Raw genomic sequence first — 17,222 nt, 5'->3', positions numbered from 1 at the left:
GGTTAACGAATCTGACTAGCTTCCATGAGGATGCAGGTTCGATCCCTGACCTTGCTCAGTGGGTTCAGGATTCCGCCTTGCCCTGAGCTGTGAACTGTGGTGTAGGCCGGCAGGAACAGCTCCAATTAGACCCCCTATCCTGGGAATCTCCATATGCCGCGGGTGCAGCCCTTAAAAAAAAAAAAAGCTGATGTTCGTGAAGAGCTCACTCTGTGCCAGCCCAGACGTCCTCTGTTCATGACATTCTCGGCATCTCCGTAATTTCATGGTGTTCCCAGGCGAAAAGAAATATCTAACAGTTCTATTTGAGACTTATTGTATTTTATTTTTGTGAATTATTGTATTTTATTTCTGACAGTGCTCGTGGAATGCAGAAATTCTGGAGCCAGAACCCACCCTCCAGGCCCATGAGGGACTGGCGGCCGCTTCATCCCCTCCGCTGAGGTTCCTACAGGCTCCCCCGCCCCACCCGGCCCCACCCCGCCCAGGCGTTTCTCTCCTGAGTGGATGGGGTGGGACGGGCCAAAGCAGGCGGGGGTGGGGAGGGGCGGGGCCTCCAGGAGCGCCATTGGTGGTGGGCGGGGCCTAGGGGACCCTCCCTCCTCAACCGCAGTTCAAGGCAGCCACCACCGCAGTGCCCAATCGGGTGGGTCAGCCGTGCACACACCCCCGGAGCTCTCTGTCCCCTCTCCGCAGGAGCCATCCCAATGAGGACAATACAAAATTTCTTTATTGCAAACAGTCGCGCCGTAGGAATGTGCAAAGCTCGCGACACGCTCGGCCCAGGCCTGTAGCCCAGTTTGGCGGTACTGTGGGGGGTCCCTGTCCGGGGGCTGGAGCCGGGGAGAGGGTGATGGAGAGCCGCCCCAGGGGCGGAAAGGGGATTTCAGCCGTGCGGTCTCTTGAACCCCGGGCCTTGCCAAAAGGTCCCATGGCCTTACCCCGCCTTGCAGGGGGCTGCGGGGCGGATCCTGCACACGCCACGGGGCGCGCAGAGGGTCCTTGCAGAAGTTGGCGCAGAATCAGACCTTAGCCGCGTTAAACCGGGCCCCTCACTGCTCCTCCGGCCCATCGCCTCCCTGTGCCTGTTCGAAGGGGCAGGGCCGGCGGCAGAGGCCGGCTGGTTCGGGGCCGGATTTCGGCCCCACGGGAGGCACCTCCTCCTCCACGCCGTCCCCCCGACCGCCGCCGCCGCCACCGCGCTCGTCCTCCGCGTCGCTCTCGTCCGAGTTGTCCTCCTCCAGGTAGCGGTAGCCGCGCACCTTGTGCTGGGGCCGCGGGATGCGGGGCTGGCGCGGGACCACGCCCCGCCGCAGCTTCTGCTCCATCCACAGGTACGAGGCCGTGGCCACCACCAGCGTCACCAGCAGCACCGCCAGCTTCACCTAGGCGCACAAGGAGGGATCCAGGGGACCTGCCGGCCGCTGGCCTCACGCCCTCCCGACTCATCCCAGCTCCCGGATAGGCCCACTCCCTTCTGGAACTCGCACCCGCAGCTCCTCTGAGGGCCTTCCCCACTCCTGGGAGCCGCCTGCCACCCAGGCTTCCTGAGCACCCTCCTGCTGACAAGGCTCAAACCCCAGCTCTGTCCCTTAGGTCACCCTACCTCTCCGGGCCTCAGTTTCCCTAACTGTAATGATCATGCCTTTGTCTCACAGGGTAGATGGAAGATGTGACAGGTGGACACAGGGCTGGCGCTCCCTGACCGGGGCTTAGACTGCTCTGTCCCTTACACGTAGGGGTCATAAGTAGTGCTTCTTAGAGATTTTGACTAGAACACACAGAAATAATGTTGCATCATAACTCAGTACACACGCACTCCTTTGCTAGTTCCTATTCTATTTTTCATTTTTTAAAAAATTGGTTGGGCCTGCTAAACTGGCCCACCAGTGGGTGAGAGCAGACCTCAGGACCCCTAAGGGCCAAGGAGGGAGACAGACCCTCGACATCCAGCTCAGAGCCCAGTATCTAGCGAACAGATGTCCCAACTACCCATGAGGCGGCTAGGATGTGCCCACAAGGAAGGAGCAAACAGTGAACCCTTTTAGAGACAGGTAAACTGAGGCTGGCAGGAGGTGAAGCTGTCACAAGTCAGTGCTGGGTGTGGGGCCACCCAGGGGGCTTGGCCCAGGGCCTGGCCCTTGGGGAGTGGGGTCCTTCCAGGGGCTGTGAGGCCCGGGCGGGCAGGCACCCAGAAAGCATGTGTTGTCTCGGGGCTGGTGTGTGACAGGGGCGCCTTGCCCCTGGCCCCCACCCAGCCTTACCTTCATGGGCAGGCTTGAGCCCAAGTAGACGGTGAAGATGGCCACTGCCTGCCACCAGTGGTAGATGGTGAAGATGAAGTCTTGCCTCTCTTTGTCCTCATACAGGATTCCCAGGAGTGCTGCAGGCGGGCAGGACAGGGCAGAGGCAGGAGAGGTGTCAGCTGAGGCCCAGGGCTGCTGCTCTCTCCAACCAAGGACCCTCGCATGCCCTGTGCTGGTCCCAGGCCTTGGCTGGAGCGCCCCAAAGCCACTGTACACCAGTCCTGGCCTGCCCCCTAATGGACATCCTGGTTCTCACGCTGCCTGGGAGCTTCGCAGAGGTAGGAGCAGTGGGCCCTCTGCTGGGATGCATGGGGCTGGGGGGGCGGGAGTCCAGCTGTGGGAAACACACGTGACCTCAAAAGTGAAAACTCTATGGCAGTCACATCGCAGGGGCTGTTTCTCCTCCCAGGGCTCAAGGAGGCTAAAACGCTGTAGCAACAAGCTTTCTGCAAGCCCAAGAAGAAGTTGAAGTTGAAGGGGAGGAATTTGTTTCCGAAAGCATCCACCCAGCCGTACACACCCCCCGCCCCGTGGGCAGGAAGGGCATCAGGCAGGGAGTCAGGAGATTCCACTCTCAGGACTGAAAGGTGGGGAGAGTTGGCAGAGATGTGGATTCACGTGTTGGCTCTGTGGGTGGCTCGGGGCAAATTAACTCCCCAGAGCCACTTTCCTCATCTGTACAATGACATGACACATATAGGCTGCGTTGTGCGGTCTCAATGGGAGAAGGCATAGAGCCTGGCAAATTGTACCCTCGCCAGCTACTCAGGACGTTAACACTCTCATGCTGAGATCCTGCCGTGTGACTGTGCACCCTGGGTTGCTGTGAAGGGACATAGAGCCACCACCCCAACCCCAGGGGCCACATGAGGAGGCAGGAAGCAGAGCGGCGGAAGAGGAGTCTGGGGCCTGGCCCAAGTCCAGACATCATGGGCTCAAGTCCAGAGGCAAAGCAGCCAGGTCAGTGTGGCCCAGGGTGTGGGCACCATCCCCTATAGCAGATGCACATGCCTGACTCTGGGATGGTGGGTGCTGGGGTTGCCCGAGTGCACATCTTCCCCGTCCGCAGCAGGCATGACCTCCCCTGTGCACATGGGGGGTGTTCAAAACTGTTAGCACCGGCCGATGCGGAAGCCCAGATGGCTGTGCCCATGTGTACCAGCTGCGTGTCACTGGCATATGCTCACTTGTGGGCAGAGAGCATCACGCAGACGAACTCTGTCCCACCCTCTCGTTTCTGCAAGCAGGGCCCCCGCCCCAGCCTTGGGGCCTGGACTCTGCTGCTCTGCAGATTGCTGTTGGGGTTTTATGGCCTGTTCCCAGCTCCTCTCCATAAAAGGGCCATATCTGCACCTACCCCTGGAATGTGGCCAGAGCCACTTGCTGCTTCTCATGCTTCCTGGGACACAGACCCTGACATCTGCTCCCAGTGTCGTGGAAACTGCCATGGTTCCCTGGTATGAGAATGAGGACTCCCCAGTGTGTTTTTCACATTGTCCCTAAGAGGTGTCCACAGAGCCCCATACCCAGCCCATGGAGCTGCAAGATCTCACACTGACTCCCAAGCCCACCCTAGGGAGTCCTCAGGGTGTCCATGGCATGTCCCTCCTACACCTGCCTTGAGAGTGTCCAAGCCCTTCTCATCTGTCCCTGCCACCCCCTAGAGTGTCCACTGGCATCCCCACCTACCCACAGCAAGGCCACAGGGCTCCTGCCAGACCTTCAGTGTGGCCATCGACCCATGTCTGCCCCTGTCTGTGTTCCCCTCAACCACCCCGAGGTAGCCCCAGATCCCCTGGCGAGCCATCCCAGGGCCCACGGCTGTACTCACTGCTGAGCCCGGTCTTGTTGAGGGCACTGCCCACACCCCAGAGGGCAGCTGCTGCATAGAGGATCCAGAGGTGTTGCAGGACCCGAGGAGCGGGGGCCCAGAAAAAGAGGATGAGCGTGAGCAGCAGGTGCAGTCCAGCCCCGGCCACCAGCGGCACCGGGCGTGGCAGCCACAGCCCCAGCAGGCCCAGGATGGAGGAGGCTGAGGCACCCAGGCTATAAGCCACCAGCAGGTATGCCAGGCGTTCCAGCCCCACAGAGCACACGCCATAGCCCTGGGGAGAGAGGGGTGAGTGGGAGGCCAGTTGGCCCAGGCTCTGGCCCTCCCCACGAGGTCTCACTTCAGGCCACATCCTGCCCTCTCGAGGCCATCTCCCTCCTAGGCTTGTGGGACGGCTTCTCAGGGACAGTGGGAAGATGCTTGGACAGTGTCCTGGGACACTAAGGCTGAAACCCACATGGAACCAAACACCTCGCATTACACCTTTGGGGCTGTGAGCATCATTATTAGACACTTCACAGATGAGGCAGCAGACTTAGGTTAAAGTAACTCCCAAGGTAGAGGAGGAAAGGCGGGAGAGGGGGAAAAGAAAGAAGAGGGAGGGAGGCATCTGGGCTTACAGCCGTCCCCTGGTATCCGCGGGAGACTGGTTCCAGTACTCCCTGCAGATACCAAACTCTGCAGATGCTCAAGTCCCTTATGTAGAGTGGGATAATACATACTTACACTTTTTTTTTGTTATTGTCTTTTTGCCTTTTCTAGGGCCACTTCCCACAGCATATGGAGGTTCCCAGGTTAGGGTCTAATCAGAGCTGTAGACACCGGCCTACGCCAGAGCCACAGCAACGCGGGATGTGAGCCACGTCTGAGACCTACACCACAGCTCATGGTAAGGCCAGATCCTTAACCCACTGAGCAAGGCCTGGGATCAAACCCGCAACCTCATGCTTCCTAGTCGGATTCGTTAACCACTGTGCCACGGGAACTCCAGTACATACTTATATTCACAACTTAGTCATTGTCTGAAATTCAGATTTAACCGGATGTCTGGCGATCCTCTGCAGGCTGTGCTTACCAGGGCGATGCCAGTGCAGGCAAAGAGCACCTCGAAGCCGCTGTAGATAAAGAAGGGCACGAGGTGGCGCAGGCGGAAGTCACGCACATGCTTGAAGGGCAGCTGGAAGATGTTGCCCCAGCCCACGCTGCGCAGGTCGATCTCCTCCGTGGGCCGGTAGGCGGCGCCGCACAGGCCCAGCACCTAGGCAGAGCCATGGGCGGGACCTTGCCTCCCAGCCCCGCCTCCAGGCTGAAGTCCCGCCCCCAGGTTTGAGCCACACCTTCGGACCCTCGACCCTAGGACCCTGTCTCCAGCTTGACCTCAGCCCAGGCCTGGGCCGCCTCTCACTGGCCTCTAGGATTCCAAATCCTCTCTCAGTCCACAGGCGCCAGGCCAGCTTCCGAGCCTCTAGCCCAGCTCCTAGGCTCAGGCTCCCGCCCCAGGACTCAGCTCTGACTCGGATTCAGACCAAGCCCCCAGGCCGCCATCCAGACGCCCATACCGCACTCCTCTCTACCCGCCATGGTACCCAGACCTGCCTCCGCCACACCCCCATCCCGGCCCCCACCAGCAGCATAGCCAGGAAGGCCATGGCCATGAGCACGCTCTCCACCACGATGAGGTTTCGGCTCCGCGGCAGCGTCCGTAGGACCGTCTTGTTGAAGCCGCTGAGGATGCCCTGGCTGTTAGTGCCTGAGAAAGGTGAGTGGGGGGGCATCGTGAGGCAGGGAGTGGGGTACACGGTCAACTCAGCCACCATGAAGTGCCCCAAAGCAGCGGGTAAGAGGGGAGGGTTAGAGGGGCTGGGCGAAGGTGGTGGGAGGAAGGCAGTGTTCTTTGGCCAAGCATTTTGGAGGTGAAGGCCACTGGGGCTGAAAGCACCCCAAGGAGAAGAGCACCTCCCCTGCCCCTCCCTGCCCTATTGCCCCCAGGCTGCACAGGAGCCAATCCACCTCCAGTCTCCATGCATTCACTAGCACTGAGGGTATACTTGGCCCTGAGAGAGCCCACAGGCAGCCTCAGCCCAGATGACACCTCCTCCTGGCAGCCTTCCCTGATGCAACCCCCCTCCCCTGCCACCCCAAGCTGAGTCACATGTCCTAAGCACAAAGCCCTGTGCCTTGGTCACCAGAGCCGTAGCGCGCCAGGCTCTCAGCCCTGAATTCTGTGAGCAAGGGCATCGTCTCTGCCCTTGAGGACCCAGTGTCACCTCAATGGGGGAGGTGAGCAGACCTCGGGGACCCCACCCCCATGAGGACTAACCGCAGTTCTGCACGTTGCACAGCGTGTGATTCAGATCGTATAGGTAGTGGTTCAGGAAGTAGATCATGGGCAGCTGGGCGCAGGCGAAGCTCAGCTGCGGGCAGGAGGGCAGCTCGGATCAGGCTTGGGGCATGAAACCAGGCAGGAGGCACGGGCATGATCTGGAAGAGGTCTGGGCACAGCCTTGGAGGGACAGGGGTCTCCTACCTCTGGGGGGTGGTCTGATCATGGGGGGGGGTTGCCCACTGCAGGAGGACTTCCTCCTGGTTAGCACTGTGGACAGGGAGGGAGTGAGGTCTCAGTCACTAGAGGTAGGCAAGCAGCGGTTGGCTCAAGAAAGAGCAGTGGAACTAGAAAGCTGAAAAGATTGTGGAATGGGCTCCAGCCTGGGATTCTGGGTCTGGAACCCTAGCCCACCTTCAGGTCCCCATACGTGGCACTCACGTGGAAGAAGCTGTAGAAGATGGCTTGGAAGACCAGGAGATAGGGCGCATGGGAACCCCGAGGTGGGCGCTTCTGGGGGCCTTGCTCATCCTGCTCCTTGTAATGGGAGTACTCGTAATATTTCTGGGCCATCCTGGACCACAAAGGAGAGAAGATTTGCCTCAGCCCAGCCTTGGCCAGGTGCCTCCACTTCCCGCCCCCAGGGTAATGGGCTGGCCAGCCCTTGTCTCACAGATGGGGAGACTGAGGCCCAGAGAGCAGATGGGCCTGGTCCAAGGTCCCCTACAGAGGTGGGCCATGCAGCAGAGGCTCTACCAGGTCCACCGTCTCCCACCCAGCTGCCCACCAGCTCACCTGGTGATGTAGTTGCCCATGGAGGCCCAAAGAGGCACAATGGCCATGCCCAGGGCCACGGCTGAGGGCACGAGCGTGTAGTAGCGCTCCCAGTAGTTGGTGGAGACAAAGAGGGCATAGATGCCCACAGCCAGGAACATCATCCACTTGGTGCCAAAAAACCTGCCGGAGTAGGAGGGATGCGGGCACCATGGGCTACCCAGAAGGCCGTGGCCCAGCTCAGGAAGCTGTGCGAGGTGGGGACAGACCCCTGGCCTTGGCGTTGAGGGCCCTAAGGTACATCTCAGTGATAGGGACTTGCTGGTGGCCTCGGTGAGCTACTGTGTCTGCACACCTCAGTTTTCCTGGCTGTCATGTGCGCTCAGAGCCCAAACCACAAGCCTCTCCCGGCCACGGCGAGCATAGAGGAACAGAGCAGGGAGAGGGTGTCAGGAGTCTGGGGGCCATGTAACGAGCGGCCTCGTTTCTGTTCTAGGCTGACTCGCCAGCCCCCCTTCGTTACTCATGTGCTGTGACTGCAGGGCCCAGAGAACATTCAAGGGACTTGTCCCAAGCGGGGGCAGGCAAACAGGTGAACAGCCAGGCACCCTCGAGCCCCTGCCCCGGTGCAGTTTGCCCTTGCCATGCTCTGTGGTCAATTGAGAAATTTCCTCTTCACTGGCTCCTAGAACCACAGCCTCACTGGCTCTGAGAAAATGTCACACCGTGTTAGAAGGGGGTTGACAAGTGACAGAGTCAAAAGGGCTCGTTCAGAGCATGGAGGCTGGTCCAGCTGAAAACCACAACTGTGATTTTGGGGGTGGTTTTGTTTTGTTGTTTGTTTGTTTTGAGTATTTGTGCTCATCATTTCCTTTCTTTGTGTTAGTTTCCAAGAAGTTCAAAGTTTTTCCAAGTTCAAAGCCATTTGTTTTTTTGTCTTTTTAGGGCTGCACCCGCAGCATATGGAGGTCCCCAGTCTAGGGGTCACATCAGACCTGTAGCTGCCAGCCTACGCCACAGCCACAGAAATGCAGGATCCAAGCTGAGTCTGCAACCTACTCCACAGCTCCCGGCAACACCAGATCCTTAACCCATTGAGCAAGGCCAGGTATCGAACCCGCAACCTCATGGTTCCTAGTCGGATTCGTTTCTGCTGTGCCACGATGGGAACTCCGGCATTAGTTTTCTGATACAATTACTTTCTCTTCTACCCCAGAGTCCTAGTTCTTGAATTATCCTCTTTTTACATATAATAAATAGATAGCCAGCCCCCTCTGATCTGTCTGGGGGAGGAGAGGCAAAATGCACTGGACATTTTGATGGAGCAAAAGAGCAAAAAGAACTAGTACTCGGAGTTCCCTGGTGGCCTGGCATTGTCACCTCTCTGGTGCAGGTTCAGTCCTTGGCCTGGGAACTTCCACATGCCTTAGGCACAGCCAAAAAACAAAACGAACAAACAAAAAAACTAGCACTCATTGTTAGTGACGCTATGGTAAAAACAACACATACTTGGGAGTTCCTGTTGTGGCTCAGCAGGTTAAGAACCTGACTCATAACCATTAGGATGCCAGTTCAATCCCTCACCTTGCTCAGTGGGTTAAGGATCTGGCATTACAACGAGCTATGGTGTAAGTCTCAGATGGGGCTCAGATCCCCAGTTGCTGTGGCTATGGCGTAAGCTGGCAGCTGTAGCTCCAATTCAACCCCTAGCCTGGGAACTTCCATATGCCACAGGTGCCGCCCTAAGAAGGAAAAAAAAAAAAAAAAAAAAAAAAAAGAAGAAGACGTATATTTGCTCAGAAATTAAGGATCAGGCATTGTCACTGCAGTGGCTTGGGTCACTGCTGTGGTGCGGGTTTGATCTCTGCCCAGAATTTCCACGTGCCACAGATGTGGCCAAAAAAGAGAAAACAAAATGACACATACAGCCAGTGGTCATGCAGATAGCACAGCCCTTTGGAAAGTGAGCCTGCTAGTCTGGGTAGAGGGACCAGCATGGGGTCACTTTGCCTGGGTTCAAACCTTGATTCTGCCAGTTGCTGCCTGTGGGAATGGGTTCAAGCTTTCGGCTTCTCCACATCTAAGGCTGGAGCACCCACTTGGATTGCAGGAAATGAGAGAAGGCTTGTAAAGCACTCAGCACAGAGGAGACGACACAGGAGTTAGCCGTTAATGACGGTGATAGGTTTTAAGGGCCATAAAGCCTTTTATATTCTTCTAACCTAGTAAGGTCAGTGCTGAGAATTTATCCTAGGAGGTTTTTTGTCGTTTTCTTAATTTTAAGAAAAGGAGACAGCCAGAAGCACAAAGCAAACATGCAAAAAAAACGAGAGGGGCATTGCAACGTCCAACTCTGAGCCACACAGTTCAGTGGCCCCGTCTTGGCAGAAGATGCCAACATGACAAAAGTCCTCACTGCAGTCTGTGCAGTAGACCCAGGGCAGTGAAAAAAAAGCAAAAGTGACACTGCACACACACACACACACACACACACACACACACACACACACACACACACACACACACACACACACACACACACACACACACACACACACACATTACAATTGACAAGGACAGAAATGTTATCCAGGCATGCCAGCAGGACAACAGACTTAGCAGATTGCCTCGAGGGCTTCGGAGGCATTTTCTTTTTTTCTGATTCTGATTTCAGTTACAGTTCTAATGCTGTCTGTGCAATTGTGATAAAGGAGTTAGGGTTGTTTTTGTTTTGGACAGACAGGTGAACTAAAACTCTCCAAGGTGCCCACCGTCCCATCTGAACATAGACCTACCACCTGCGGGTTGGTACTTAGGCAGGGCATTTTCGCACCAGCCTGGAGGCTGGACCAGATGCCTCTAAGGCTCAGGTCTAGAGCAGGTCTTCTGAGGCACCTGCCCAGCCCGGCCCTTTTCAATGTGAAATGTGCCTTAACACTGCCACAGCTAATCGGGCCCAGGGTGGGGGCCTGGGGCCGTGCCGGTTGATTGACTCCCTCCAGAAACTCCACAGGCCTGACCCCCAAAGGTCACTGTGGCTCCGGGCCATGGAAGAGGGCATGAGGACAATGCCATGTGGGGTACCAGCAAGCTGAGCGAAGGAGCCTGAGTGAATTTCTGTCCCTTGAAACCCAAGGTACCCTGGGACAAAGCTCTCTCTTCCCCAAACCTGGGCTTCACCCCTTCTCTCTCACCGTCCTGGTCGGCAAGGCCTCTCCCCACCCCCACCCCCAAGAACACCAGGGCAGCTGGAGACCCCACGTCCAACAGCCCTTGCACCCACCCCATTAGGCCCCCGGGCAAGCCCAGCCCTCAGGGGGGCGCAGCGGCGAACCTGATGAGCACAGGTGTGTAGAGCAGCGCGGCGACCGGTGTCACGTTGATGCCCATCAGCATTTTGCTGTCGATGTCCGGCAGCCCCATGTTGCCGTACTTCACCTCGCGGTAGGTCTCGTCGTAGTGCAGGATCAGCTGCATCTGCAGGAGGCCTGGGGACAGGCAGCAGGCATGGAGGGGGCGGCCTGGCTCTGGGGGCAACCGAGCAGGGGCTGGAACGCAAGGGAGCTCCTGGCCCCAAAGGGATCCGCGATTCCAAGGCCACGAGGCCAGAGAGGAAGCCCAAGCTGGGTCAAGCGTCCTGCGTGCCACTGGCAGCAACAGCGACTTGGATCCTGACCCCTCCCCACCTCTCCCCCTGGCATCAATGGTCCGGATTCCCGGACCTCAGCGCCACTGACGCCAAAGGCGGCAGATCTGTCCAAGGCTCCCAGCCACCGACCCACACGCTCAATCCCCCCAGGTGGGGAGGGCGCAGCTGCGTCCGCGAGGGCGCAGACGGGGAAGTGAAAGAGGAACGGAGGCCACTGGCCCCAAGGTTTCTCTTTCCCAGAGAAATCTCGGGTCTGGGCGGGAGGCGCGGCGGGGGGCGGGTAAGAGCCCTGGGTCCCAGCGCAGAGCCCGCCCGGCCGTGCCCCGCGCCTGACCCAGGACCGAGCCGCGTGGCCGGCGGGGCCCGCGGCGGGCCACCTACCCAGGTAGACGCCGTAGGTGAGCATGCCGCCCACGCTGGCCGCCAGCACGTTCTTCAGCACCCCGAGCCGCTTGCGGCGGTAGTAGCGGCGCTCCTCCTCCTCCTCGTTGTAGTTGGGGTACGCGCCCACCAGCTCGTCCAGCTGCGGGGCACGCGGGGCGCTCACACTCGCCCACGGCGCCCGGCGGTCCCCAGCACCCCAGCCCGGGGACGCATCCCCTCCCGCGGGGGAGATCCCGGCCCCCGCGCCCCCACGCCGTCGCCGTCGCCGTCCCCGCTCACCGGGGCCTCGGGCCCGTCGGGGACCCCGAGCCGGTCCTCGTCGCCCTGCGGACCCGCGGCTCCCGCCACCGGGTAGAGCGGCGGCTCCGCCTCCATGGCCGGACTCGCAGGAGCACTCGGCCGGAGTCCCTGCAGCGACCCGGCACTTCCTCGGGGTGCTGGGACCTGCCCCGCCCCGCGGGCCACCTCCTCCGGGGGCGTGCCCAGCGCGTGCTTGTGCGCGCGCGCGATCCCCCCCACCCCATGTCTCTCTGCGGCCGCGGGGATGCGAGGTGCGAGTTCGAATCCCCAGTCAGCCACTTCTTGGTTGTGACTTGGGATTAACGTCACTTTTCTGTGCCTCAGTTTCCTCATCTGTAAACCAGGGATACTCAACACTACTTCCAAGGGCTATTTCGGGATTATTACTTAATGCAAAGCCATAGGAAAGTGCCAGACCCATATTAAGTTCTTGTCAGCCTTACCACCGTCATCCCTACCCCACCCCCAAGGCTCCATTTGGTGTGTTTGCAAGTCAGCGAAGAGCCCCCAGAGCAACCCCAGAGTAGGCTCCCAACCCAGGGCTTGGCAACACGTGCCCACCTCTCACTCACCCTGAACTTTTTTGGCATCTGTGAGCTCTGGAGGGGCTGAGATTGTAGGGGCTGCTGACTGCAATGGGGTGACCCGCCACCACCATACAGCAGGCTTCAAAGCCCCCCGACCATGCCTGGCTGGGCACTGGATGCAGGCTGCAGGAAGAGCCGAAAAAATTTCCGCCTTGCTTCCCAATTTACTGGAGCCAACATGCCTCAGCTCTACTTGTTGTCCTGGGTAGAAATACCTGGGAAGTGGAGTTCCCGTCATGGCTCAGCAGTTAACAAACCCGAATGAGATCCATGAGGATGCGGGTTTGATCCCTGGCCTTGCTCAGTGGGTTAAGGATCCAGCATTGCCATGAGCTGTGGTGTAGGTCGCAGACATCTGGTGCTGCTGTGGCTGTGACATAGGCTGGCGACTACAGCTCTGACTGGACCCTTAGCCTGGGAATCTCCATATGCTGCGGGTGCAGCCCTAGAAAAGACAAAAAGAGAAAAAAGAAAAGAAAAGAAATACCTGGGAAGCATTTTGTTTTGTTTTATTTTATTTTGTTTTTAGGGCCGTACCCATGGCATATGGATGTTCCCAGGCTAGGGGTTGAATCAGACCTGCAGCTGCAGGCCTACACCACAGCCATGGCAAGTGACTCCAAGCTGCACCTGCCTCAGCTTGTGGCAACGCCGGATTTTTAACCAACCGAGTAAGGCCAGGGATCTAAACCTGCATCCTCACGGAGACTGTGTCAGGTCCTCAACCCTCTGAGCCACAATGGGAACTCCACGGGAAGCTTTTTAAAATGTTCAGTTCCCAGAATAGTCTCCTCAACAAATGATTTTGGGAAAAATGGATAACCACATGCCCAAACAAAATTGGATCTCTGTCTTAACTGTACTCACAGAAATTAATTCGAAATGGATCAAAGACTTACATGTAAGACCTGGGAGTTCCCATTGTGGCGCAGCAGAAATGAACTTGACTAGTATCCATGAGGATGTGGTTCGATCCCAGTCTGGCTCAGTGGGTCAGGGATCCGGCACTGCCATAAGCTGTGGGGTAGGTCGCAGACACGGCTTGGATCCCGCGTTGCTGTGGCTGTGGTGTAGGCTGGCAGCTGTAGCTCCGATTCAACCCCTAGCCTGGGAACTTTCATATGCCGTGGGGGCGGCCCTAAAAAGAAAAAAAGAAAAAAAAGAAAAAGAGTAAGAGCTAATAACAGAAAACACCTCGAAGAAACCATAGGTATTCCCCAGCATGGTCTTGGCAGCGATGTCTTGGATATGACGTCAGAAGCACTACATCAAAGTTCGTCAGTGAGAAACTGCGAAAGAAACAAAAAAGATAAAAAGGCAACCTATAGAATAGGAGAGAATATGTACAACCCATGTATCTGATAAGGGGTTAAAATCCAAAATTTATAAAGAACTCACACAATTCAACAACAACAACAATCTGACTTAGAAAATGGACAGAGCGGATCCCCTTGTGGTGCAGCGGAAATGAACCCGACTGGTATCCACGAGGACACAGGTTTGATCCCTGGCCTCACTCAGTGGTTAAGGATCCGGCTTGGCACTGAGCTGTGGTGTAGGTCGAAGACACGGCTCGGATCCTGCATTGCTGTGGCTGTGGCGTAGGCTGGCAGCTGCATCTCCAATTTGACCCCTAGCCCGGGAACTTCCATATGCCGTGGGTGTGGCCCTAAAAAGCTAAATAAATAAGTAAATAAATAAATAAATGGACAGAGGAACAAAATAGACTTTTTTCCCCAAAGAAGACACCCAATGGCCAACAGGTACATGAAAAAGTAGATGAAGAATGTCACCTGCCCTATCAGAAAGCAAAGGATGTTGCTGCCAACAAGCCCTCAGCCACTGCAGCTGCCGCAACTGTGCAGCTTGAGGGGACTCAGGATGGAGAAAAGCAGGACACTGGCCCTGCATAGTTCAGGTGCTTATCAAAGGAATTGTTTCCATGAGCCCAGACTTTGGCATTTTCCATACACAGAGAAGCGCTAAATTAACTTGCGATGTCTGGGAGTTCCCGTCATGGCTCAGTGGCTAACGGATCTGACTAGGAACCATGAGGTTTCGGGTTTGGTCCCTCGCCTCGCTCAGTGGGTTAAGGATCTGGCGTTGTCGTGAGCTGTGGTGTAGGTGGCAGACGCAGCTTGGATCCTGTGTTGCTGTGGCTCTGGCGTAGGCCGGTGGCTACAGCTCCGATTTAACCCCTAGCCTGGGAACCTCCATATGCTGAGGGAGCGGCCCAAGAAATGGCAAAAAGACAAAAAAAAAAAAAAAAAACTTGCAATGTCTGTTTTTCTTAGTAATATTTTGATGTTCCCACTCCCGGGTTTTTGTTGCAGAAACTCCTACATATCCTGGCTCCTCCCTAACCTCTCCAGAAAATTTCCTTAGAGCTATCTGGAAAGATGCCGCCCGGGCTTAAGATCTCAGCAAGTCCATGGAATAAAACATCATTTTTCCACATCTTTTTTTTTTTTTTTTGGTCTTTTGTCTCTTTAGGGCCTCACCCACGGCATGTGGAGGTTCCCAGGCTAGGGGTCTAATCAGAGCTGTAGCTGCCAACCTATGCCAGAGTCATAGCAACATCAGATCCAAGCCGCATCTGTGAACTAGACCACAGCTCACGGCAACGCCGGATCCTTAACCCACTGAGCGAGGCCGGGGATTGAACCTGCAACCTCATGGTTCCTAGTCGGATTTGTTTGCGCTGAGTCACGACAGGAACTCCCTCATTTTCCACATTTGCAGTGTGCCTTTTTTTTTTTTTTTTTTCAGTTAACTCCTCAACAAATCAAAACCACAATAAGGTGTCACCTCACCTCTTCAAGAAATACCAAGGCGATTAGAGATAACTAGTGCTGGCAAGGATGTCAAGAAAAGGAAACCCCTATGCACTGTTGATGGGAATGTAAACTGGTCCAACCACTATGGGGAACAGTACAGAGCTTCCTCAAGAAATTAAAAATAGAACCACTGGACCTCCTTGGTAGCTGAGCGGTTAAGGATTCAGTGTTGTCGCTGCTGTGGCCCGGGAACTTCTGCATGCCATCCTGCATGCCACTGGTGCAGCCAAAAAAAAAAAAAAAAAGAGAACCACCATATGACCCAACAATCCCACTTCTGGATACTTATCCAAAAGAAACAGAATCAGAATATTGAAGAGATACCTGTCCTTGCATTTATCGCAGCATTATTCACAATCGCCAAGATGCAGTGTGTGGATAAGGAAGCAGTAGATCCCTGTGATGGAATTCGATTCAGCCATGAGAAAAAGGGGAATCCTGCCACATGTGACAACACGGATGAATCCTGAGGCCATTACACTGAGTGAGGTAAGTCGGAGAAAGACAAATATGTGGACAGCTAAAAAAAGCAAACAAACTTCGCAGATCTCAAGACCAAGCTTACGGTTAGCACAGGTGAAACTGGTGGAGGGAGGGACGAGCTGGGAGGGGGTAACATCTCTACACCACTGTACAAAGCAGGTGAGTAACCAGAACCTGCTGTGAGCACAGGAAAATCTACTCAATAGTTTGTAATAGGGAGTTCCCGATGTGGCTCAGTGGTTAACGAATCTGATCAGGAACCATGAGGTCACGGGTTCGATCCCTGGCCTTTCTCAGTGGGTTAAGGCTCCAGCGTTGCCATGAGCTGTCGTGTAGGTCGCAGATGCGGCTCGGATCCCACGTTGCTGTGGCTGTGGTGTAGGCCGGCGGCTACAGCTCTGATTAGACCCCTAGTCTGGGGACCTCCATATGTCTTGGGTGCAGTCCTAGAAAAGACAAAAAAAAAAAAAAAAAAAAAAAGCTTGTAATAACCTATAGGGGAAAAAATAGATTTATTTGTATGTATGGCTGATTCATTTTGCTGTACACCTGAAACTAATACAACATTATACACCAACTGTATTCCAATAAAATTAATTTTTTTTTTTTTGCCTTTTTACGGCCGCACCTGAGGCACATGGAGGTTCTAGGGGTCTAATTGGAGCTACAGCTGCTGGCAACCTCATGGTTCCCAGTTGGATTTGTTTCCTCTACGCCACGATGGGAACTCCAAAATTAAATTTAAAAAAAAGAAACTTGGGGAAAAAAAAGCATGGATTACCGATTAGCAGGGGCTGGAGGATGGGCAACGGGAGAGATATGCAAGGGAACAGACTTTCAGGAGTTCCCACTGTGGCTCAGGGATAACGAACCTGACTAGTATCCGTGAAGATGCTGGTTCAATCCCTGGACTCGCTCAGAGGGTTAAGAATCCGGTGTTGCCATGGGCTTCGGTGTAGATCACAGACGTGGCTTGGACCTGGCGTTGCTGTGGCCGGAGAGTAGGCCAGCGGCTGCAGCTCTGATTCCACCCCTAGCCTGGGAACTTCCATATGCTGTGGGTGTGGTCCTTACCCCTAACGAGACAAAAACAAAACAAGGGGGAACATGCTTACAGTTAACAGATGCATAAATCCCGAAGACCTATCGCGCAGCACAGGGACTACAGCCCACAAAGCTGTTAGAAACATTGAAGCTGGGAGTTCCTATCGTGGTACAGCAGAAACAAATCCGACTAGGAACCATGAGGTTGCAGGTTCGATCCCTGGCCTTGCTCAGTAGATTAAGGACCTGGCGTTGCTTTGAGCTGTAGCGTAGGTCACAGACGTGGTTCGGATCTCGCATTGCTGTGGCTGTGGTGTAGACCAGCAGCTGCAGCTCCGATACAACTTCTAGCCTGGGGACCTCCACATGCCGTGGGTACAGCCCTAAAGAACAAAACAAAACAAAAAAATACTAAAACTGGAGTTCCCGTCGTGGCACAGTGGTTAACGAATCCAACTAGGAACCATGAGGTTGCGGGTTCGATCCCTGGCCTTGCTCAGTGGGTTAAAGGATCTGGCGTTGCCGTGGGCTGTGGTGTAGGTTGCAGACACAGCTTGGATCCTGCGTTGCTGTGGCTCTGGCTGTGGCTCTGGCGTAGGCTGGTGGCTACAGCTCCGATTCGACCCCTAGCCTGGGAACCTCCATATGCTGCGGCCAAGAAATCGCAAAAAGACAAAAAAAAAAAAAAAAAAAAAATACTAAAA

At 55.7% G+C, this 17,222-nt stretch overlaps 1 protein-coding gene and 1 long non-coding RNA gene across 2 annotated transcripts; one reads left to right on the top strand and one right to left on the bottom strand.

Moving 5' to 3' along the window:
* Positions 1 to 304: 304 nt before the first annotated feature.
* On the bottom strand, positions 305 to 11,677 carry UNC93B1 (unc-93 homolog B1, TLR signaling regulator). Its single transcript, XM_003122436.7, has 11 exons — positions 11,547 to 11,677; positions 11,265 to 11,406; positions 10,569 to 10,722; positions 7,256 to 7,417; positions 6,902 to 7,034; positions 6,458 to 6,551; positions 5,763 to 5,887; positions 5,213 to 5,395; positions 4,138 to 4,411; positions 2,265 to 2,383; positions 305 to 1,385 (listed from the first exon to the last, which is right to left on the bottom strand). Exons 1-11 carry the CDS (start codon positions 11,640 to 11,642, stop codon positions 1,053 to 1,055), a joined length of 1,815 nt encoding a protein of 604 aa, XP_003122484.5. The 5' UTR covers positions 11,643 to 11,677; the 3' UTR covers positions 305 to 1,052.
* Positions 359 to 8,149, top strand: LOC102164445 (uncharacterized). The gene is given in 10 exon segments (NR_201461.1): positions 359 to 1,244; positions 1,335 to 2,584; positions 2,716 to 2,893; positions 3,068 to 3,266; positions 3,554 to 3,763; positions 4,091 to 4,369; positions 4,900 to 5,026; positions 5,202 to 5,368; positions 5,573 to 5,896; positions 7,731 to 8,149. It is a non-coding gene; the product is annotated as an uncharacterized LOC102164445 (long non-coding RNA).
* Positions 11,678 to 17,222: the final 5,545 nt, after the last annotated feature.

This window comes from Sus scrofa, chromosome 2, assembly GCF_054392235.1.
Source record: "Sus scrofa isolate SSC_HxYL_T2T_F1_AM1 chromosome 2, Sscrofa_HxYL_maternal_Yorkshire_Landrace_v2.0, whole genome shotgun sequence".
Classification (NCBI taxonomy): Eukaryota; Metazoa; Chordata; class Mammalia; order Artiodactyla; family Suidae; genus Sus; species Sus scrofa.
The sequence above is the reverse complement of the archived record's forward strand: the minus strand, read 5'-3'. Positions and strand labels throughout refer to the sequence as shown.